The sequence below is a fragment of the Microcebus murinus genome, chromosome 15 (assembly GCF_040939455.1).
Source record: "Microcebus murinus isolate Inina chromosome 15, M.murinus_Inina_mat1.0, whole genome shotgun sequence".
NCBI classification, from domain to species: Eukaryota; Metazoa; Chordata; class Mammalia; order Primates; family Cheirogaleidae; genus Microcebus; species Microcebus murinus.
This window is the reverse complement of record NC_134118.1, coordinates 62,086,321-62,109,787: the sequence shown is the minus strand read 5'-3', so window position 1 is coordinate 62,109,787 and position 23,467 is coordinate 62,086,321. Positions and strand designations below refer to the sequence as shown.

The 23,467-nt window shown below is 40.3% G+C and overlaps 1 protein-coding gene across 1 annotated transcript; it reads right to left on the bottom strand.

Moving 5' to 3' along the window:
* On the bottom strand, window positions 1–18,741 carry MTNR1A (melatonin receptor 1A). The gene is made up of 2 exons (XM_012784869.2): window positions 18,477–18,741; window positions 1–876 (listed from the first exon to the last, which is right to left on the bottom strand). Exons 1-2 carry the CDS (start codon window positions 18,667–18,669, stop codon window positions 8–10), a joined length of 1,062 nt encoding a protein of 353 aa, XP_012640323.1. The 5' UTR covers window positions 18,670–18,741; the 3' UTR covers window positions 1–7.
* Window positions 18,742–23,467: the final 4,726 nt, after the last annotated feature.

The following is a 23,467-nucleotide window of genomic DNA, read 5'->3' as shown; positions in this document are numbered from 1 at the left end:
TGCTTTTTTAAACGGAGTCCACCTTTATTAGATTATTGTTGGTCATTAATGGAGATGGTTTGCATTTAATTCTATCTGCTACGTCATTAGAACTATCCACAAAGAACATCCTGGCTGTGCACAGCGAGACTATAATTCTCCTGTACTCCTTTCTGAAATTTTGGTTCAGTAATCCGTATATAATTGCGTTGAGGCAGCTGTTGAAATACGCCATGTAGTAACTAGCCACAAACAGCCACTCTGGGATCCTGGCTACCATGTTGGCTGGGTCTGAGGCCACAGCCAGACCAATGAAGTTCAGAGGGGCCCAGCAGATGGCAAAAAGTACGAAAACCACAAACATGGTGACAAAGTTCCTGACGTCCTGTGGTTTCAGTTTGGGTCTGTTGTCAGGTTTCACCCTCCGTCTGACCTGAAGGACCAGGATCCATATTCTCAGGTAACAGAAGCTGACGATGACCATGGGAATGATGAAGTGGAAAACCACCACGGCTATGGTGTACGCCGAGCTGACGGACTGCGCGAAGGTGCAGGAATAGATCCGCGGGTCGTACTGGAGCGTCCCGGTGCGCAGGTTGGGCACAATGGCCACGACGGTCAACAGCCAGATGACGACCACGTAGCAGAGGGAGTTCTTGTTGCTGTACAGCCTGTCGTACTTGAGACTGTGGCAGATGTAGCAGTAGCGGTTAACGGCAATCCCAGTGATGTTGAATATTGAGCCGATGACACTCAAGCCCATCACAAAAGCGCTGATTTGGCAGTGCAGATAGCCCAGGTTCCACCCATTGTTAAATATCGACGTCAGCACCAACGGGTACGGATAAACGGCCACCACGAGGTCTGCCACCGCTAGGCTCACCACAAAGACGTTTCCTAAAAGAGAAAGGTTTATAAAGCACAGGTTAATGCCAGTTCTGCATGGATCGTACTGGTTTTCTTTCACGGTTATGAAAGAAAGAGCTGTTTCCACAGCTCCGATGACCTGACATCACACCTACTGCGACGTTATAAATGAAGTGGAGTCGGTTTTCACCAGCAAGGAATCCCACTGTTGCCCTCAGCACATGGGGTGCATTGGTCACAGATTTCTGCATCCCCCAAACAGGGCATATTCCACGTTCAAAACTGTTGTCTTTCAAACTGTTTGGTTTCTTCTTTGAAAAAATCCTGAGCTCAGAATACTTGTATTATGTCTTTTGTTCTGGAACTTCTACACTACCTGAGAAATCTCATGTCACATTATTTCTCAGGCCAGCCAAACCTTCCTCAAGTTCCAGGTCTCTTACGCTTCTACAGTTCTTCAACTGTTCTCAAAGGAGCCTCTAGCTTCTGTTCTTGGAGAGCAGTCGGTCCTTGTCCATAGCGCAGGAGTTAAGAAGAAAAGGGCTATGCCATCAGCTTCGTGGATGAGAACACTGGCTTCGCACCTTACTCGCTGGCTAACTGGGGCAAGTCACTGCACCTTGCCAAGCTTCAGTTTCCTCTCCTGTAAGATGGGATAATCTTCCTCGTAGGGTTGTGGTGAGCATTAAATGAGGCAATCTATGTCAAGTACTGTGCACAGTGTATGGTGCTCTATAAATGTTCATGTTCTGTGACTCCTTTACCTCAAACCAAAGGAAAAGGCAGAAATTCTCTTAGATTTTAAGAAGAACTTAAGGTACAAAAATTAAACTTGAAATATTCCGAGTACATGATGATTTTCTAAATTAATATAGACCAGGCGAGGTGGCTTACACTTGTAATCCCAGCATTTTGAGAGGCTGAGATAGGAGGATTGCTTGAGGCCACAAGTTCCAGACCAACCTGGGCAACAAAGCAAGACCTCCACCTCTACAGAAAATTAAGAAAATTTAGCCAGGTGTGGTAGCATCTACCTGTAGTCTCAGGTACTCGGGAGGCTAAGGCAGGAGGATTGCTTGAGCCCAGGGGTTCGAGCTTACGGTAAGCTGTGATTGTGCCACTGCACTCAAGCCAGGGCAACAGAGTGAGACCCTGTCTCTGTTAAAAAAAAAAAAAAGCAATAGAGAAATAAAATTAATTAATAAAATAACTCAACATATTTTTTAAGTATAGAAAAAAAAACCCTAGTCAGATTTTATGAGATGTTCTGACAATACACTCTTTTCTTTTGAGCTCTTCTGCTTTTGTGTCTTGCTATTCCTTCAGCCTCCAAAGCTTCCTCACTTCAACTCTTGAAATGGTGCCCACTTTCTCAAGTCCATCTCCAAAAAAAAAAAGCCCAAAGCCTTTGCTTATTTGCCCAACCAGATGTAAGTGCTTCCACCTTCAAGGCCTCCTAAACCACTTTACTTGCACCACCTTTAATCTAGATTAAATTATAATAAATTCCATTCAACAAAAATTTATTAAATACATTTATGAGGTGCTGGGAAAATAGGAATTAACAGACAGGAAAACCCAGAAAACAAACAACATTACTATAGAGTAAGAAGCACAGGAGTATGAACAGAAGTGGAAATGTGGGAGAAGCAGGCTAGGCAGGGAGGGAGGAGCGTCCAGGTGGAGGGACAGCAGGTATCACCTTCTGCTCTATCATCTGTAAACTTGGTTTTCCTGTATTTCCAGACTATAGCCCCTGTGTGTTGTTCTCATATCTGTATCCTGAAAAGCTCCCAGGACAGTGATTTTTGCTTATATGCTTGATGAATTAATTGTCACCTTTCAACATCTGAAATAAAATAGCCTATGTCCTTGAAGTTTCTACTGGAACTTCCCCCAAGAAAATTATTACACACACACACACACACACACAATTAAAATAGCAGTTGTGTTGAAATAAAGGTAAAAGTTTGTGCCATTAGGTAGGAATTTCAGATAAATTGCCATAAAAGCAAATTCTTTAAAAATTGGTTCTATTAGTTCAAATTAAAGTCACAACACAAATTGATTTTTCCCCTCAGATCACTTTCAATTACCAATGAAATGCTTAAATTCTTAAGTGGGCATATTTTAATAAAATTTTAACTCAAAATGTTTAATACTTTAAAAACATCTATAGCATATTAAGTTCAGTTACCAATTAAATTGTCATTGTAACAGTTCATTTTTCCCAAGACTGTCATGATGACATACTGTCCTAATATAGATTTATTTTCAGAAGAGCTTAAAAATAAAATCACAAATGATGTCATAAATTGCTTTCATGGCTTTAATCCTCTGCTCCATTTATTTATAGCAATTATGTTTGATTACTGTCCAAGTAATTACATTAATTGAATCATTAGTTCAATTTGCTTTGAATTAATCCTGTTTTACAGTTGTTTGAAGATAAAAAATTAGACTGTGCAGACGTGGCTATCAGGTAGCCGGGAGTTATATCACACGTGCTCATGTGTGTGGAGTGTGTGTGCGGTAGGGGGCGGGAGGAGAAAAGAAATTTCTTTTATGAGCTTCACTTGATAGGTGTAATTAAATAATTTAATCATAATGATACACATTACAAGGCCATCTATTCCATTCTGAGCTCTGTGCAACTCCAGTTTAATAATGTATCCATGTTCACAGATACCCGAGACTCTATGCAACCAGCGTGATAATGCATCTGGAAATTTAAAATAATATCTGCTAAGGGCTAACAATTTCTTCTCTGTTGGATTTGGTTCCAGTCTTTACTGTGGAGGAATCCCAGAATCACACAACGTGAAGACTGAGAGGTATGTCAGTGACTCCCCTGGATAATTCCCACTTTTTAGAGATGAAGGAAGCAGAAATGTGGATTTGGATGAAGCAATAAAACTGGTTAGTGAAAGAGTCAAAACTGTAGCAACCCAGCTGATTGGTTAGTTTCGCTCAGTGTTACTTCCCTAAGAAAGGTCACGTCTTCCTACACAGGTAGGAGGATCAGAAATTGGGCCCTCTGGCTTAGAGCCTTCTCAGGCATAATTCTACATAGCATATTAGAATGAGGAAATTATAAAGTACAGATGGGAGGAAGGAGAACACTCAGAGTCCACTCTACTAGCAAGGTGGTGGTGGCGTGGGGTAGGGGGAAGACGTCTAAGACAGGCACTGCCCTCACCGAGTTACTGGCTTGGGCTGTGCAAGGTGGTAAGAAGTAGAGAAATAATTGCAATAAGCAGAATAAGAAGAAACAGCTAATAGCCTCAGAGCTATTGAAGACACAAACTAAAAGATGCAGAGTAAATATTTGTTCCTGTGAATAAAACTTTAAATTGGAAGTGAAATGTGGCATAGATATGAGTAAAGTAAGTTAAGAGACAACTAAAAAGTTGGCTTGTCTGAAGTGCCTCCCTCTGAACTAGTCCTGTGATCTCCACCTGGGAAGGGCCCCAGCAAGGCGGCACTGCTTTTCCGATTTTTGCAGTTCTTTCTCTACTGTGCTCACTGGGATTGATTAGTCCTGACTGGGTTGTTATTACACAGTAGAGAAGTGTATGTCTGCAATGCAAGGAATCCTAGAGAGTCTCAGTGCTCCCACTGCCTGTGATTGAAGCCAAAGGAAAACTAAAATAACCCCAAATGGGCAGGAATGCCAGTGTCCTGGACCTTTAGGAATGAAGGTTTAAGCCATCTGAACCAGGTGAAGAACCGAAGGGCAGAGGGAGTGGGGAGTGAAAAGGTAGTTATAAATACCCATTGTGACCATGTGGCCAGCTGCGGAAATGAGGACTAAAATAATTATGAGTATTTCTTCCTTACTTTACTGTGAAGAATTTGTGAATATATCAACCATTATTGTCTCCTTCCCTCTGCTATTCCCCTACCATCTAATGTGAGATGTTAGTAGTGAATCTTACATCTAGGTATTTAACTCACAGGATATCAATGGGGAATGTGACTCAGGTAGAATAATAAGAATCAAAGAATCATAGCAGCACAATTCACAATTGCAAAGTTGTGGAAACAACCCAAGTCCCCATCAATACAAATGGATTGATAAAATGTGGTATATGTATACCATGGAGTACTATTCAGCTTTAAGAAACAATGGTGATATAGCACTTCTTGTATTTTTCTGGATAGCGCTAGAACCCATTCTACTAAGTGAAGTATCTCAAGAATGGAAAAACAAGCACCACATGTACTCACCAACAAATTGGTATTAACATATCAATACCTAAGTGGACATATAGGAATAACATTTATTGGGTGTCAGGCAGGTGGGAAGGAGGAGATGGGTATATACAAACATAATGAGTGAGAGGTGCAACGTTTGGGGGATGGTCACACTTGAAGCTCTGCCTCAAGGGGCGTGGGGGGCATGGGCAATATACGTAACCTTAACATTTGTACTCCCATAATATGCTGAAATAAAAAAAAGGAAAAAAAAGAATCATACAAAGTTGCATAGTTGCATGAAGAGATCGTATTGTCTTTTAGGAACAGGGCTGTTTATTTTCAATTTTACAAGGTAGAGTTGTATAATGTTAGATGGAAGCATAATTTTGATGTTTTCTTTATTTAGACATCAAGAATGGCTAAAAAAGATGTAGACAGATCCCAAGTTGCCAAAGACTGGACTGCATTGGATTTGTATTGTATCAAATTAGCTAAACTGGAACTATAGTCCTCAGAATTCCCCTCCCTGCATAGCCATGGGTTAGTATGATCCAGAAAAGAATTTTGTATAAGATTTAGAAGGTGGAAATGAAGCCGCAGCCACATACTTTTTATGCTCAGAAGGTCCAAACAAGGCCCTAGGCACTGTGGCAGCTCCAGCATTAATAAGTGAAAGTCTCGCCTGGCTAACTAGGTGAGACTCTAAGAATTTCCTATCCTGCCCAGATCCTTACTTTTTGTCTTTTCAGAAATCCCATGCTCTGCAAGCCTCAGGCTGACTTGCATTTGAACGAATACTTCTCATCATTTTGCTTTTACATGAATCACAGAGAAATCTGTCCACCTAGATGACACTGTGCAAAGTCTGGGCCTTAAGCTAAGACTTTGTTCAACAATATTTCTACAGCTCTAGCCACTTTTTCCCTAATTTGATAGTAATCACATCTGTGCAATGATGAAACCTGCGGAGGATTAATTTCCTTCTGTGTGCTTTCTTCAAAATGGTGACTGGAGCCCATTACTACAGCGAGCTTGGTCTCCAGGCTGCTTCTGCACACTCTCTTTGTTTCACAGGCGTTGTAGTAGATGCTGCTAATGCCTGACCCAGGTCCCCTTTGCCAGGCTAAAGTTTCTGTGAGTGTTCACAGCTGCCTCCTCCAGAGACTGCCCTCAGTGACCAGTGACCCACTGACACTGGAGTACAAAGGTTAGTCCCCTCGCCTCAAGCAATGCCAAATGTGTGGGATTTGTGCCCAGGCCCTAACCATGGATCAGGCCAAGTCCCAGCTCCACCCGAGATCCCATCCTTGCCGGACCCTTGCCCCTGCCAAGTCTGCTTTCCTTGTGTCCAAGTTCCTCCTGGCAGCACGAGGAGTGAGTCTCTGTCTCAGCTTTTGTTTCTAGGCAAGGTCTATCCCAGCTCTGTGAGGAGGTTGGGAGGTTGCTGGCTTACTGATAAAGAGGAGCTGCATACTATGCCATCTTACAGAAACACACAGGTCTCGCTGGGCAAAAGTTACAGACTCTGAATGCTTCCTGGCATGGCTCTCCCATCCTGTCCTCACCAGGCCTGGATGTGCCTACAAGGCAACACGACACTGCGCACACTCACGTAGAAGCCCGTCTCCAAGACACTGAGGCCCCGACTGTGGGTACAAATCTCCAAATTCTCACTATGAGCACAGACTGGCCCATAACGGATGCTCGGAATGGTTTGCTGGATGAATTAATGCACCCTTAGCCACTAAACTACACCCGTACTAAAACAGAAATCTGGTGCTCTATTTACCAAGACATTGGTTTTCTTAACATTCTGTCTTTCATTTTGGCCTAGACTTTCACTGTGTGGAATGCAAGATTACAGACCCACTGAATTATTGCTCATAAAGATTAAATACAACTATCCCCGAACTTTAGCATTGAGGTAGCAAAGATTATTTCAGAGAGGAAAACAAAATGTACTTCAGATACTCTTGGGTATTTTAATCTGTTTTATACAGCAAATCCATAGACTCAGGCTAAGAAATTTGATTTAATTAATTTATTTATAAACCCGGTTTGTATAGAAAAAATTCCATGTGTATAGTGTTAATGGTATGACCAGGGAAAGCCGAGAAACTGGAGGTGATTAAGGAATGTTCCCCAGAGGGGCAAGGGAAAGGGGAAGGCTTTATTTTTGGACATCAAAGCACAAAGATGTCTAGAAACTTGCCTTTTCAGATTATTAGAGGCAGTGTGGACCACAGGTTGACAAACAGAACCTGGAATCTAACCTTGGCTATGCTGCTTGCTCAGATGACGTGGGGTAAGCCACAGCTGCCCACAGCCTCGCTCTCTGGATGTGGAATAGATCACGATCATAATGGCCTTGGTGAGGGTGTGAGAGTGTGCAGCACACGTACAGCTTTGGATGATTATTCATTTATTATTTCTATTCCCCTGGGGTGGAAACCACACGTTCTGCTTCATAGAAGGTTCCTCCCCTGGTTGGAAAGCCACAGGTAATCCCAAGGCTGCAGGGGTCTCTCCGCGGCCAACGCGCCTACTTCCATCCTCCTGCTCCTCCGGCCAGCGGCCTCACTTCTCCCCAGGAACTCCCCAAAGAAGGCTATCCACAGCCACCCACTTTAATCAATCTTCCCGTAATATCTGGATTCTACCCTCACCACATTGCTCAGCTGTCTCTCAGTCCTTGGTGACATTCTTGCTGACTCCATCTCTCAGCCTTTATCCTCATTTTAATCTCTAAAATATGATACCTGTTCATATCACACACTGTCCACATCATACCTGTTCATATATTACACTGACCACATCATGCTATTTTCATACAACACTGTCTACATCATACCCCTTCATGTCACACGCTGTCCACACAATGGCCCATCCCACCTGAGAACTCCTTCTCTCCCTTGCATCCTTGTTCCCACCTGCCTTCCTGGCCCTTCAATCTTTCTGTTCCACTGTGTCTCCAATTTTCTCCATCCTACTCTTTAACTTGAATACTGTCTCTCTGCTGCTATTTAATATAAAAAAAGCTAGCTGACTGGTTTTCTTAACTGCTGTATTAATGTAGTGTATAATCAATAGAATAGACTAAGAACACCTTACTCCTTTAAAATAGTCAAAGTACCTTCTTGCTCTAGTCTGGATTTCAGTCAGTTTTAAAGGTGTAAAATCCTGCTAAGAATTCTGCTCATTTTCTAAATCTGGTTACTTGTTAGGGAGACGTGTAATATGTAAAACATCCACGGTACAAGCTGATTGATTCAGCCTTTCTTCCTTAAATGGGAGACAAATTACTGATGTCTGCACTGTTATTCATCTGAGAGAATTTAAGATGAAACTTTAATAAAGACAAAAATGTAATACTTCAGCCACATTAACAGGCAATCAAAAAAAAAAAAAACTACATTAACTTTTTTCAGGATAGGAGTCTTTATTTCTTTAGACATTTTTCCCAACTTTGAAGAAGTCAACGAAAAGCCCAGCTTAAATAAGCACATTAACTGCACAGAATAACTCTGAATTGCTAAATTCTGAAAGAGAAATACTGTCATTATTTAAAATGGCACAATCATATTGCCCTATTTATTAATACATGTTAAAATTAAATCAATGAGAAAAAAAGAAGGGAAAAAGTTAACACTACAGAAGTATGAAAATATTCTCATGGAAGTAACTTCTCAAAATTCAAAGTTTGACTCTTTGATGTACCCACAGAGTTTTTAAAGATCTCCAAGTATTAAGTATTGTATTCTGCCTTAAAAACAAAAATATATTAACCTGTCATAACTCTACATGGAACATACTAAACAATAAAGAATGTATTCTGCTTTCTGTAATGTTATATTTAAACATAATGAACTTTAAGTATAGAAACCCATTTAATCCTTAAAACTTTAATACTGTCCAAATTAACAAGTGAGGGAACAACACAAGCTAAGTACCTTTCCCAAGGTCTCACCTACTGCATGGCAGAGTCAGAGTTTTACTCCAGGCCACCTGGTCCCAGAGGTCATGTGCTTCAGGTCATGTCACAAAAAATATGAGTCTCTAATGGGACTAATTTTCCATAGATAAGGAATGTTTCATCTATAAAATGATGTATAAGAAACAATCTTTTTTAAAAATGCATTTAGTAAAAGACTGTAATGCCTACACACACACACACACATACAAAATGAGAATAGCTGAAAGTATTCCAAACTCAAGTAAGAGGGAACAATTAAAGGCAAGCTAAAAAATATAAGTTAAGTAAGTAACAAAAGGTAAAAATGAAATTAAAACTAATTGGCAAACAAAACTCTTAAAAGTGAAAATTGAAATGTAAACCAAATCTTAAAATAAAAATGAATGAACTGGAATAGTATTTATCTTGAAACCAAACTGGTCCCAAGCTGCTTATCCTATACCTGGCACCTAGGATCCATCCATTAGGTATTTCAGTAAAGAAAAAGGGAATGAACACATGAAGGATGAACACACATTATCCCTTCTGAGATCACAAGAGTTCTGTATTCCTAAACATGTTAAGAAAATCACCAAAGAGGAAATACTAATTATTGATTATAAATTTTTATCATTCATCACTTAATAGCTATGTGAGAAAACAAAAGTTTAAGTTCTCAAACTGTCCTTCTCCAACAGGTGTTCATTCAGGCTGCATTACTTTCTTCAAAAGATACGGAGCCAATGTATTATTCTCAAACAGCTATGCTTTGCTTCTATCATTGACCAGTTTCTTTGAAGTTCTCTCATTAAGTCTGTCTCAATCTGACGGTGTTTCATGTGAGGACTAGTTTTCACTTTTCCCCAGTTACTACCTTGTTCGCTCATCCTAAGTAACAGCTTTTAAAAATTGTCATGATTGCTTTAAGTCCCAGCTACCATCTATTAATACCAACCAAATTTCATGTGTCTCTTGAAAAGTTTTTTTTTTTTTTGCTGTACACTTTCCTAATCTTACACCTTTGTATTCCATGTCTTATTTTTATTTGAAAATGAAAAGAACAAAAAATGTTTAGAGTGCCTTGATAGAAAGTCATCTCTTTTAAAGGAGCCGTGTTTTACACAAGCTTAGCAGTGTCTTGCATTTTGACAAACCATCAAAAATTTACTGACCATTTATGTTCTATCTTACATTGTCAGAATGTGATAACTATGTATTCAAATAAATATTCAATTTGATAAGCACCAACGCCATTCAATATCAAAGCAAATATGCATGCTATTTTTTAAAACCAGAAGCTCAACAACTCAAATTCACCCTCATTCCTTGATATTTAATATTAATATTTCTTGTCCCTTCTTCTGAAACTGCTTTCTTCAATATGAGTGCCAAAAGTGTGAAGCTCTGTGAAAGAAAAAATCTTTAAGCACCTCAACCAGAAAATCCAGAAGTTTATTTCTCATCTGCAACTGTATTAAATTTCACTAAAAGTTACCGAGATACCACACAGAGCCCTGAGGTTTCAGGTCGACTTGATTAGTCAACCTACTGGAGAGGTAATGATTAAAGAACTATCTTTATGGAGAGGCGTAGATGACACGGATGCTACCAGGCAGAGTTCTGTCCGTGCACAAATGCTTCTTCTAAAACAATTGCCTCTAATTGCCTCTTCGATAGCCTAGAAAAGCCTAAAGGAGTATGTGAATTTATTTTTTAGAAGACAGGGTATTTCTGTCCGCTAGGCAACCTAAAAATACTTAGGAAAAATGGGAAAACTCAAGGTATCTTGTAAAGATCTTATTATTCACTTCAAATATTCTAGTTATTATTTTTTAAGGGTGCTAATAAACAATGAGCAGGATATGCTTCGGGGACTCTGTGGAGATTTAAAATGTTTCCAAGGCAGATCCTTTTCAATGCAGGTATTTCAAAAACAGAACATCAAATGTAGGAAGAAACTAATAGCAGGAGGTTTAATCTAGGAGTATTTTATCCTTGGTTAACTTTCAAAATTGCCAAGAGAAAAAGGATCCTGAAAGCTAGCAAAAATAAGCTCTATGCTATCCATGATTAACCTAATACTGAAAATTGCTACCAGGAATAATTCCAGATGATTAGTTGGAGGAACCCAAGATCAAATACAAATTCAATCATGTATTTGATAGTCTGAAACCACTGTCCTAAGGTTTCCAAGGAATTCTGGGAATTACTTTGACAAATTTGTAAAAACTTAGGATTCCAGAACAATGTACCACACAAACCAGGAAAAAAAGCCATAAAAAGTTAAATAACAGCTAAGCATGCAAGGGTAAAAAGAAATCAATGAAATGTCTCTAAAAAACTGCCATGAACCAATAATTTCAAATATCATGAAGCGCTACAGAAGGAAAACAACAGTGCTAACAAGAAACCTATTAGAAAGGAGATTTTATTAAGCATGGACTTTATTAGCTTGAAATCAATTTCCAAGTCTGTTCAATACAAGTTAGGTTGTAACTTTTTGAATGGTAGTGTGCTTGTCCAAGAAAGTTATTATAACTTCTAGAGTTGATTCACTAAATATTAAGCAACAGCCTGAATACTGAAATAATCAGAATCTAAATCTTAGGCCTACTTGCTGTGAAGAGATAATGGTTATTACAAAAAGGGAAAACTGAGACATCAGAGAATTTGTGTAATCTGCATAATGTCATGAACAAGAATTAGATCCTAACCCTTTAATTTCTCACTGATTTCACTTTTTTTTTTTTGGCATCAGCCTAGCTCACAGTAACCTCAGACTCCTGGGCTCAAGCAATCCTTCTGCCTCAGCCTCCCAAGTAGCTGGGCCTACAGCCATGTGCCACCATGCCTGGCAAATTTTTTCTATATATTTTTAGTTGGCCAATTAATTTCTTTCAATTTTTTTAGTAGAGACGGCATCTCGCTCTTGCTCAGGCTGGTTTCAAACTCCTAACCTCAAGCGATCCTCCCGCCAAAGCTTCCCAGAGTGCTAGGATTATAGGCGTGAGCCACCGCACCTGGCCTGATTTCACTTTTTAACAGTTCATATTGTCTACTTGTTTTTTAAAAATACACTTAAAAAGAAGTGAACATTAAAAACTAAAAACAATCTAAAAAGAACTCAGCATAGAATATATCATATTAATAACATAATAATAGTACTATTTGTATAGTACTTTATAACTTCAAAAAATATAGATGAGTGGGTAGATAGGTGGGTGGATGGATGGATGAGTAGGTGGGTAGACTGATGGACAGAATCTAAGTTTATCCCCCTAGCATCCCTGTGAGATAATTAGTAACCCCATTGGACAGGTAGAGAAACTACAGCTAGGAGAGGTTGAATAACCGTACCCAAAACATACTACAAATAAATGTATTGCTGATACAAGACTCAACCTTGATCTTCTGACTTTAATTCCTGTGGTCCTTCCACTGTACCACACTGGGTTGTGATCTGGAATAAGAAATACTGATCATTTGCCTGTGAATTTTGAGTTTCAGTTTTCTTATCTGCCTGAACAGGTTGTTATATGCATTTAAAAAATGCAAAATGTGGAAAAGTGCTTTGAAAACTGTAAGTTGTTCTGTGCGCATAAGTTCAAAGCACTAGATGTTCTAAACAATAGAATAATTTTTCTACTGTATAAAAGACAGAAATCAGACCAATAAGCTGTCTGTGGAAAGTGTAACACAAAGTACAATTCTATTAGTTTCCTACTTCAATTTTCTCAAGCTTGAAAAATGTTTCAAACACAAATTCATAAATAAATTTTAAAAATTAAATATTAGGCTCAAAAAATTAAATTTATATAATAATTAAGATTGGTTTGATGTGGGTTTTGTAAACTTTTTGTATTTTAAGTGGAAATGTTCATCAAAAGATGACCAGCATGTTCTGCAAAATCAATTATGAACCAGAAGAATAAGAAGGAAGCTAATGTTTTATCACAAGAGGCTTAGATTTACGATATATTAAGATACCAGATCAGACTGTAGAGGAATATTGTGTATCTGTTGCAATTGCCAAATCCCAGACATTATATTTTAATTTTTATTCAATTCTGTTTGCCTTACATCTGATGATCAAGAATATTACACTTGATCTTAGCCAAAAGGCCAAAAAAGGATGATATCCAGGGATATCCATTACATCACAGGAAAGCAACATTTAGGGTGAGAAAAGAATACAAAATGCATAATGAGTCTTTATGGAAAAAAAAATAAATTCCTGAAAGGATAAAATGATTCAAAAGTATTTTCCAAAATGCATGGCTTTTTATTTTGCTTTTTTGGATTGGGCAATTGGTTAATGTATGGATATTTTGTTTTGTTTCATGTTTTCTTTTTAAGGATCCCACAGAGCCCTGGTCTTCAGATCACCAGTAAACCATGTGACTAGCCACTTTCATGACCTCAACACAGACATCCTCAACTGATGCTGCAGAAGAGACTATCTGATGCTTTATTTGCTAAATGCTTATAACACAGTGAAGTGTTTATCTTCCATCCTCCTTTGAACACTCACGTGAGGGTGATGTGCTCACTCGTGTGAACTGTGAACCGTGCTGTTCTTTAGAGGTGTGTCCTTGCAAACTGAATGGCCAGGCTGGACACCTATGTGCCACTCTGCTCCACCAGAGTGGTTACATCTTGAGCAGGTCACTACAGGTCTAGTCTCTCACCGTGGCTCAATGAATGAGTGGCACGAAAGTTAGCTCACTCAGGAGAATTTCTCACTTACATACATCACCAGCTCATCAAGAAGGTTCCCAGCTCATCCTAGCCAAAGCCATGGGAACTTAAAAACATCCCAGAGTACCAAGCCACTGCTTCTCAGTCAGAAAGACTCCCACCAAAGGAGGCCTGAACTATTCTGTGTGGTTGGTTACTTCATTCTCTTTCAAGTAGGAAAAAGAGAGAGATACGTGTGAGAAGTGAACCAGATAGGTTAGGCCAAGCAAGGCACGCTATCCTGAGGACATACTTTCCTAGATCCATGCTACCTGTTATTAGATACACATATGTCATTATATCCACAATCCTCATGCTGGTCAATTTCATAGTATTATAACTTCCAATTCTATGGTGAGTTTAATAATCATAAAAATCAAAGGACATTAGAACCAGAAAGAAACTCACAGGTCTTGTCCAACCCCAGAAATTTACTGATGTGAAAAACAGTCTAGAGAGGGGATGAGTTATCCATGATCACAGATCCATCCAGTAGAAAGCCCTGGAGTCCAGATTCAGGACCCATGCTCTTGACAGACTACTTTCACATTCCCTGTAGTATCTGACAGGCTTGTCCCCATCACAGAGCGCTGGGTGTATAAGCAGTTATCCATACTTTGGTTTGTCTCTGCCTTTCTCTGACACAAAGCCCATCTTCCACTATCGTGGTCTTTTCTCTGAGCCTCTCCTGACATGTCTGAGGCAGCAAATGAACCTTCCCCGGAGCTCTTCCACACTGCTCTGTCCTGTTCCCACAGGGTCCCAGGAGCCTCAAAACTCAGAGTGAGGCAGGTTGCTTCCAGGGACTCCCTGGCCCCAGGGGACCCAGTGACTCTGAGTGTTATTTCAGCCACATTGTTGGTTTGCATGATTTTACGGATTAGCGTAAGAGGCAAACCATCATGTAAAATATTCTTTTAAGAAATTCATAAACAAACTTCTAGAATAAAACATACTTGTAAGTTCAGGACTGTTTTTGTTACTGGTGCACATTTAGGAAGCAGAAATACAAGTGTGGCCTCTATTGAGACAGAATCCAAGTATAGTAATTTAACAATATTAGAGTTCGAGGAGTCAAAAAAGAGACAATGGGACAGAAGAAAAGAAAAAGGAGAAGGAACAGGGAGGGAAGGGAGGGAAAGAGAAGACAAGTGCCAAGGCATAGGGAAGAGTTGAGGGCTAAATCAAGGCACCTGTGACACCTTCAGTGAGACCTAGGCAGGGGGCTGCTGAAACTGCTGCGTGTGGGCCTGGTGTGCCGGGCAGGCCGTGGGTCTCAGCCCTCACTACCTGGGCAATGGACGCAGCAAGCAAAGAGTCAAGCCCAATGTGGGCAATGATTTGCTCATGGATGGTAAAAGAGAAAAAGTTCAGGTCGATATTAAATAGTTTTCAGTACACAGCTTAGTATAACTTCTAGTTTAAGTTGTGGATAACAGTACTGCCAACTTTCAGCACCCCTTTTTCAAGTCCTTTCTGAAAAGTGATGGTCATGTGTATACATATGTAAAAACACATTACACCACACACTTAGGTTGTGTCATTGTACTGTGTGTAAGTTATGCTTTGATTTAAAAAAAAAACACAAAAAACTTTACTAGGCATGCCTAGACCTGTAGGCATCTTAACAGCTCTGGTGCATCAAAGGTTTGAATCCAGAGCTCTGTGATCCAGAGTCCACATTTTCTCAATACTCTATACAGTCCCTGAGTGGTAATGCAGAGTAGATATAGATAATATTCTATATAGACCTGAAAGAAACAAGCACAGCGTCAGCCATCTGGTCATAGAGCCATTTGGGGGAACACTTTTTTTTTTACAGTTACTGAAAGTTTGCCCTACTGTACATCCAAATTAAATAACAATAATAATAATAAACTGATTTAGATGAATATCATTCTAAAATGCATTATATCCTGTCTTTTTAAGCAGAAAATACTGTCTATGATTGGACCTTTCCCTGATGAAGGAGGGCATAATTAATAAGCACATTATTGTACTCTACTGCTTTCAGGAGCAGTTAATGACAGCAAGGTCATTTGCTTCTTCACAAAATGCCCACAAAAAGTTGTGCTTGTTCAGTTTTTCAGACCTGCTCTTAATGAGTCTATTTTAACCCATGCTGCTTGCTATTATGTGCTATTTCTTTAAATGTGTCGATCTTTCTCCTCATTCCCTGCTTAAAATCCGTGGTTAGCTAGACACTAGCATCACAGTTTTGTGGAACTCTTAAGTTAGAACTAATTTGTGGTGACAGCTTGTCATTTTTGCTAACTTCCATTTATTGGCTATATTCTACCTAGGTTAGAATGCCAGATAATTGAATTTTCAATGGGCAAAATATTACAGTATTCTTGCTTTTTACCTTTTTTTTTGGAAAGTTTTATTTAAGTAAAATGTACATATGGAAAAGTGCATGAATCCTAAGTCTACAGCTCAAGGATTTTCAACACACTGATCACACCCTTGTTAGGTGTACCCAGAAAAAACCAAAGACATAACATTACTTGCTTTATCCTTTTCAAAGTGTTTTCATATGCATCATTTCACTAGGCAATTGCAACAATCATGTCAGGCTAAAAGATTAGGTATTACCTGTATTTGACAAATGTGGAAAATGAAGTTTGGTAACTTAACTGATTTCTCAAATCAGAAGGTGGATAGCAAGGATATAATCCTAGTGTTCCACTGCAGGAATCATCCCATTATGCTATGCAATTTACTCAGAATAAATAATATGGAAGCATCAATGGAAGTATGAAATTTTGGACAGGAGCGGAGCAAACATTCTTCAGGCACCTAAGACTCTAGTGGCTGTCTGGAGTCTGTGTCTGCTCAGACTGGCCAGTGTCCCTGCCATGCAGGTTATTAAACAGTTTTAATTCTTCCCTGGATGTCAAATGCAACACATTCCATTGAGGGGAGGAAGGGAGGACAAATAACTGCTATTATAACAAATTATCAAAAGAAAATACCAGCTCAAAGCTTAGATGCCGTAGTGTTCTTGTTTCTTTCGCTCTCTTTTGTTCCTTTTCATCCTTAAAGCTAACAACATTAATTTAACTGAAATGGAAGGGCTGAACACTCATCAAAATGTGTAAGAAGCATCCCCAAACTCGGATTTCAATGACCCCACTGTTTCAAATTACCATCCATTCTAGAAAGCCTCAAATGGTCTGAATTGCAACAGCAGCACCTCTGAATACACAATCTCAATTATAAAAATATGAAAGTTCAAAAGCTTTGCAGATGAAAGCTAAGGGTCTCCAAGTCGGCGACAGGAATGTAGTATTTTATAGATCATCCTCTTTAAAAGTTGCTTTAGCAAGTAAACAAAATACAAAGTAAAATGTAAGGAGCACTTTCCATAAGCTCCTTTCATGCAACAGAAGCAGCAGAATCGTCCAGGCACGGAAACACTTTTTAAATGAAAGGTTCTGCAGGATACAAACTTCCTAAGTGCTGCAGTTGATGGCAAGGAAGCAGGTGGAGCTCCAGAAACAAGTTCTGTGGATGACATCTGCTCACACTTACAGCCCGTGGGACCAACCCGTGTCAGTTCCTCCTCTGTAAAGTGGGTAACAACGGTACCCCGCTACAGGGCTGACCCCAGTTAACCCAGTTAGTGCTCAGAACAGTGTTTGGTCCATAGAAAGCTGCCTTTATTGCTAGGAGGAAATGAGCCTCTTCCTGAAGGCAGAATTCCTCTGGTTTAAGTCTATCACCTATGAAGTGAGCTTATTCAATTTACTAACTCAAATTCAATTCATATCAGTAAGTGCTCATTAACTAATTCTTAAACTATGCACTGTGCAAGCACCATAGGAAGCAAAAGAAAAAAAAGGGGGAGGACTCTCCTCAAAAGGAGCTAAACAAAATTAGAGCTTTTATCAACCAGCTCGTTAGAACAAAAATATTGATTCGGGCAAATATTTAAGTGCATGGTTCCTTCCCCATCCCTTCTCCCAAAAGTTTGCCTCCAAATAGAGAAGTAGAGTGTTCACAGAACCAAAGATCTAATCATCATTTAGAGTCCAGAACATACAGTATCCCGTGGACAAACCAGCTTCAATAATTCACTGCTCAGAGGAAAGAGCAAGTTTAACTCAGGCACAAAATTATCTTTAGTTGTATATGATGTGTCAATGCGCGCTTCATTACAACTTCTTATTTTTAAAATGTAAACCTGTTTACTAGGAGGAGCACCACTGGCTTTCCAAAGCACGTTTAGGAACCTCTAGTTCTTCTTCAATTGTACCAAAACAACTCCGAACAAAACCAAAACAGATGCTCTGTTATTCTGCCCACTTATAAGTTTTCTCCTATTTTAATAAAGTTGGGAAAACTAAATCACTTGTAAAACCAAGCAATTGGTAGATTCGTCGGTCTGATTTGAAAGTGATTCTTGAGGAACTTTCTGCAACCTGGTACCTGTGCCCTTCAATCTAAAAACCCGCAGTCATGGAACCCTAGACTGTGGGGTGCTCCCTGACAGCGCAGAGAACTCGGGCAAAGTTTCCAGCTCTTGGGGACCCAGACTCCTCATTGTCCTATGAAAGGCACTATACGATGGGCAGCCTAAAGGAAAAGTACTCTCTAACAGGGAAAATGACTCCAGAGCCCCCAGTTTCCCCAGTTTTTAAGAAAAAGAAGGAAACTTTGCTCAGCGAAGGCCCGTGAGAGCGGAGGGCGTGGTCCCGCAAGCTGCTGGGAAAGGGGACCGACGGCCCGGAGCCCCTACCTGCGTTCCTGAGCTTCTTGTTCCGATACACGGACAGGATGACCAGGAGGTTGCCCAGGATGTCCACCACGATGGTGAAGATGAGGATGAAGGCGAGCGTGGAGGCCAGCCAGGAGGGGCGCGGCCGCGCGCCGTCCCCGCCGCCGGGCGCCTGCTGCGAGGCGTTGAGCAGCGCGCTGCCGTTGCCCTTCATGGTGGCGCGGCCCGTGCCCGTGCGCTCGCGCGCCCCTGCGCGCCCCCTGCGCCCTGCGCGCCCCGCCGCCCGCTCCCCTGCCCCTCTACCCACGTGCGGCGTGGGGAACTCCCCTGCTGTTTAAGGCTCCCCGCGGGAAGCCCCGCGCCTTCCTCCCATCCCGTGCGCCCCGTCGCAGCCGTCCCGCCCGCTCCGCCACCTCCCCGCCGCCCGACGCCCTCTCTGCGCTGGGCGGCCACAGCCAGGTGACACCTGGTGTCCGCCGCCAGGCAACTTGGACTCCCCGGCTTGCTGCCCGAACCCCGCACGCGTGCCAACAGCGCCCCGGTGCGGAGCCCAGGGAGTCCTCTCTCCCGGCGTGGGGACGTCGCGTCCATGCTTCGCGTTTGGTCTCGGAGACGGGACTTTCCGCCCGGCCGGGCCAGACTACATGGGCTCAAGCCTGAACTCGGATTGAGGCAAGTTACTTAGTCGCTGTGTGCCCCAGTTTCTCTATCTGCAAAATGGGAATGAAATACTAACTCATTAACCTCGCACTTAGTTCAGATGTGACAAAATCAAGGACTCTTTTCAATTTGGTATCGCACCCTTGGAACATGGCGCCGGATGTTTCTGATAATAAAATGAGATTTTAAAAGAAATGTGTAAAACGCAATACTGGAAATGATAAGAGTGGAAGTACTTTCTTAAATGCCACTAAAAAATGACACAGAACGCACAATTAGATTGAAGATCTGACACAGGACAGCAATCAATGTAAAATGGCTAGGGAATGGCTTCCCTGGAGAGTCATACCCTGTTCCTAGATTGAAAAGTTGAATTTTTCATTTTCCTCATATACTTTATGCCAGCCCAATAAAAATACCAAATGACTAAAGTTCCTTTGAAAGTGCAGGGAAAAGGATTTGAGAGAATACAAGACAGTTGGGACCTACTGATATTAAAACACACAGTAAAAATGACAATAAGTAAAACAGCATTAAGTTCATAAACTGTGGAAAAGGAAAATTACCAGGTAGACAATATGAATGCGATGGGAGGTGGGAGGGGTAGTTGAGTGTAAACTTTATGTTAAAAACAAAATGTTGCAAAACAATGTAGCTAATCAGCAATTTACAAGAGGATGTAGCTAACCCAAATCTCCGGCTTCTGTAACCGGCTTGCTTGCATTCCAGTGGGGGTGCCAGCCCAAGGGGTATAAAACCCCCAGACCAAGAAAGTTCGGGGCTGCTCTCCCTCCTTGCATGGTGTGGTGGCAGCTGCTGGGCAGGAATAAATAAAGTTTGGCTAATTGGATTCTGGTGTCTGAGTCCCCTTGATCCGCTGGTTTATAACAAAACAATTCAAGAACACATAAAGATTTGATAGGTAATATTTCAAATCAGAGACGAAGGGATAGAATTATGAAAACAAAGATACATTTAAAGAAAATGTAGGTGCATATCTATAACCTTGAGGTGGAGAACTCTCTAACCATAGAAAAGAAGACACGAGAGAAAATGGAAAGAACAGTGGCAGCTACCAGTGACTAGATACTTATTTCCCAGCTCTGGTGTAAGTATTTTACACGCGTTGTATTGCACAATATGTTAACAATACCACAATGTTTGGCGTTGCTAAGACCATTTTATGGATGGGAAACCTGCACCAACTGACAGGGTAAGTAAGGCCCCAGAGTCCGAGTTAGTAATGGGTGGAGAATTTGAACTTTGGTCTGATTCCCAAGCAATGAACTTCATTATCAACTGATAGTGTTTCTCAGTAGTGATAGATTTGCCTATAGAAAAGTTAAAGCTCCTATATTAAAAAAATAGCATAAACAAGTAAAAGCCAGATAAACTGGGGGAGTAATTTGTGACATACCTAAGAGACAAAACATTAATGGCCTTCATTATTACTGTGATTTGAGTGTGTTCCCCAGAATTCATGTATGGGAAATTGGGTCCCTGGTGGGAAAGGTGGGGCCTTTAATCGATGATCAGATCATTCAGAAGGATTATTTTCATTCTGTGGGACTAGATTAATTCTTGCAGGAGTGAGCTCTAGCTCTCCTGGGACTGGATTAGTGACTGTCAAAGAGGGTGGTTGTAAAAACATTACCCAATTTCAGGTATTCTTTTACAGCAACAGAAAACAGACCAAGACAGTTATATAAAGAACTCTTTCAAATAAACAAGGGTAGCCGGGCATGGTGGCTCATGCTTGTAATACTAGCACTCTGGGAGGCTGAGGCAGGTGGATTGCTCAAGGTCAGGAGTTCGAAACCAGCCTGAGCAAGAGCGAGACCCCGTCTCTACTATAAATAGAAAGAAATTAATTGGCCAACTAATATATATAGAAAAAATTAGCCGGGCATGATGGCACATGCTTGTAGTCCCAGCTACTCTGGAGGCTGAGGCAGCAGGATTGCTTGAGCCCAGGAGTTTGAGGTTGCTGTGAGCTAGGCTGATGCCAGGGCACTCACTCTAGCCTGGGCAACAAAGTGAGACTCTGTCTCAAAATAAAATAAAGTAAACAAGGGTAAAACAATAGCAATATATTTAAAAGTTGTAATTAGACAATTAAAAACTAAAAATGTATATGCAAACTCTCTTTTGGAAAAAAAATTGCGGTAAGTTACCATTCCAGCTATGACTTTTGAAAACAGTAAAAAAAAGGTGGAGAAAAAGCATTCTTGTGCACTACATATAAAATTCTTAAAACTGTACATACCCTTTAGCCTAGTAATTTTACTAATAGAAAATAATTGAACCAGTGTTTAAATACTTAACGACACATAGTAGTTCCTCACAGAAAACTTGAACTCTACCCTTGGGGCTTTGATAAACAAATTAATGCAATTGAGAGATGAAATACAGTGGCATAAATGGCTAACTTTCCCTCAAAAGGGGTGGCATACACACACACATAAAAGAAATTTACAATCTTTCTTGCCTGGAGATTGGGAAAAGTAAAGGTAGGAATCCATGGACACTGAAAATAATGGGGAAATCCCAGAAAAGAAAGAGCCAGAGAGGGGAACCCCAAACTCTGTCCATATCAGAGTGAACCCTAAACTGAGCATGTGAGGAATAGACTGAAAGTAAATAAAGCAAAAGATCTGAACTAAAGCTGGAGCTGCCACACCAGAAACAGCAATAGTTCAAGCCTCGCTAAGAACATTACCTAATGAAACAAAGAAAATAATACTTAATGGGCTGGGCGCGGTGGCTCACGCCTGTAATCCTAGCACTCTGGGAGGCTGAGGCGGGTGGATCACTCAAGGTCAAGAGTTCGAAACCAGCCTGAGCAAGAGCAAGACCCCGTCTCTACTAAAAATAGAAAGAAATTAATTGACCAACTAAAAATATATAGAAAAAAATTAGCCGGGGCGCGTGCCTGTAGTCCAAGCTACTCGGGAGGCTGAGGCAGGAGGATCGCTTGAGCCCAGGAGTTTGAGGTTGCTGTGAGCTAGGCTGACACCATGGCACTCTAGCCCGGGCAACAGAGCAAGATTCTGTCTCAAAAAAAAAAAATAATAATAATAATACTTAATGGAGAAAAATAATAAACCTAAAATACACAGTTAAACATTCATATTATCTATGGTACAATTCAAATATTAATAACTCGACATATGAAGACACTTTGCCTATCTACCTACCTATCTACACATTCTTAAGAGATAATAAAATCAATTAAATCAAATCCCTAAATGAAGCAGATGTTGGGACTACCAATCTCAGCAGAGAAATGGGAACTCAGAAGAGAAAAAACAATAAAAAAGAATCAAATGGAAATTCTAGAACTGAAAAAATAGAATCTCTGAAATTAAATATTTGCTGGATGGAATTAATAGCCCAATGGATATGACAGAGTAAGTATACTTAAAAATAAATCAATAGAAATTCTTCAACATGAAAAACACAGAGAAAATATATTTTAAAAAATGAATAAAACTTCCAACACCTATTAGAGTATAGTAATTGGAATACCAGCTGTAGAGATAGAATGGTGCAAAAAAATATTGAAAGACATCCTGAGTGAAATTTTTCCAAATTTTAGGAAAGACGTAAATTTACACATACAAGATGCTAAATGAATGCCAATCAGCATAAACAAAGACAACCCTACTAAGGCACATCATAGTCAACCTGGTAAAATCCAAAGATAAAAATCAGTAAGAGAAAAGCAACATATTACACACGGGTGAACAATTAATCCAACTAGCCAGCTGAATTCACATCAGAAAATGTGTTAGTGTTCTATTATTGTCATAGCAAATTACCTTAATTAAATTAATTTAGAGGCTTGAAATCCATTTATTATCTTATAAGTAGGCCCGAAGTCCAGGTACAGAGGGGTTCAGGGAGAACTCCTTCCCTCCCTCCCTCTCTCTCCCTCTTTTGTACCCAGGTGTGAGGCTGATGCTGGCAGAACAAATTTTAATGTCAATGTCATACATAAGTGGCCTTTGTAATTTGCTTCAGGAGCTAGGAATACTTAAAAATCGATTATATCTTTCTTGGTCTTTAAGTCCTTTTAAACAAGCCCAAAGAACTTGATATAGGAAGCATATTACTATCAGCAATTAATTATATATCATTTTTACTGTATGGAAGCTATAAGAGTATGACTTAAATTATTTCACCAAAGCTTTCTCCTTACCAGGGAGTTAATAATGGTTTGCTAACCTGAAAGAACTCTGTTTGTGCTTCAGTGTGGGTTTTCTATGCTCTATGCCTGATTTGTATTAAATAATACCACCTGTCAAGGTTTCATATTTGCTTAGTCTATTTCTCCATTCTGTTCTCTTGGC

Excerpts from the sequence above, each read along its gene's own strand:
- MTNR1A (XM_012784869.2), bottom strand. The coding sequence starts at position 18,669 with ATGAAGGGCAACGGCAGCGCGCTGCTCAACGCCTCGCAGCAGGCGCCC. Across the intron at positions 877-18,476 it reads CAAGAAGCTCAGGAACGCAG|GAAACGTCTTTGTGGTGAGC; the intron begins GTAGGGGCTCCG and ends TTTCTCTTTTAG.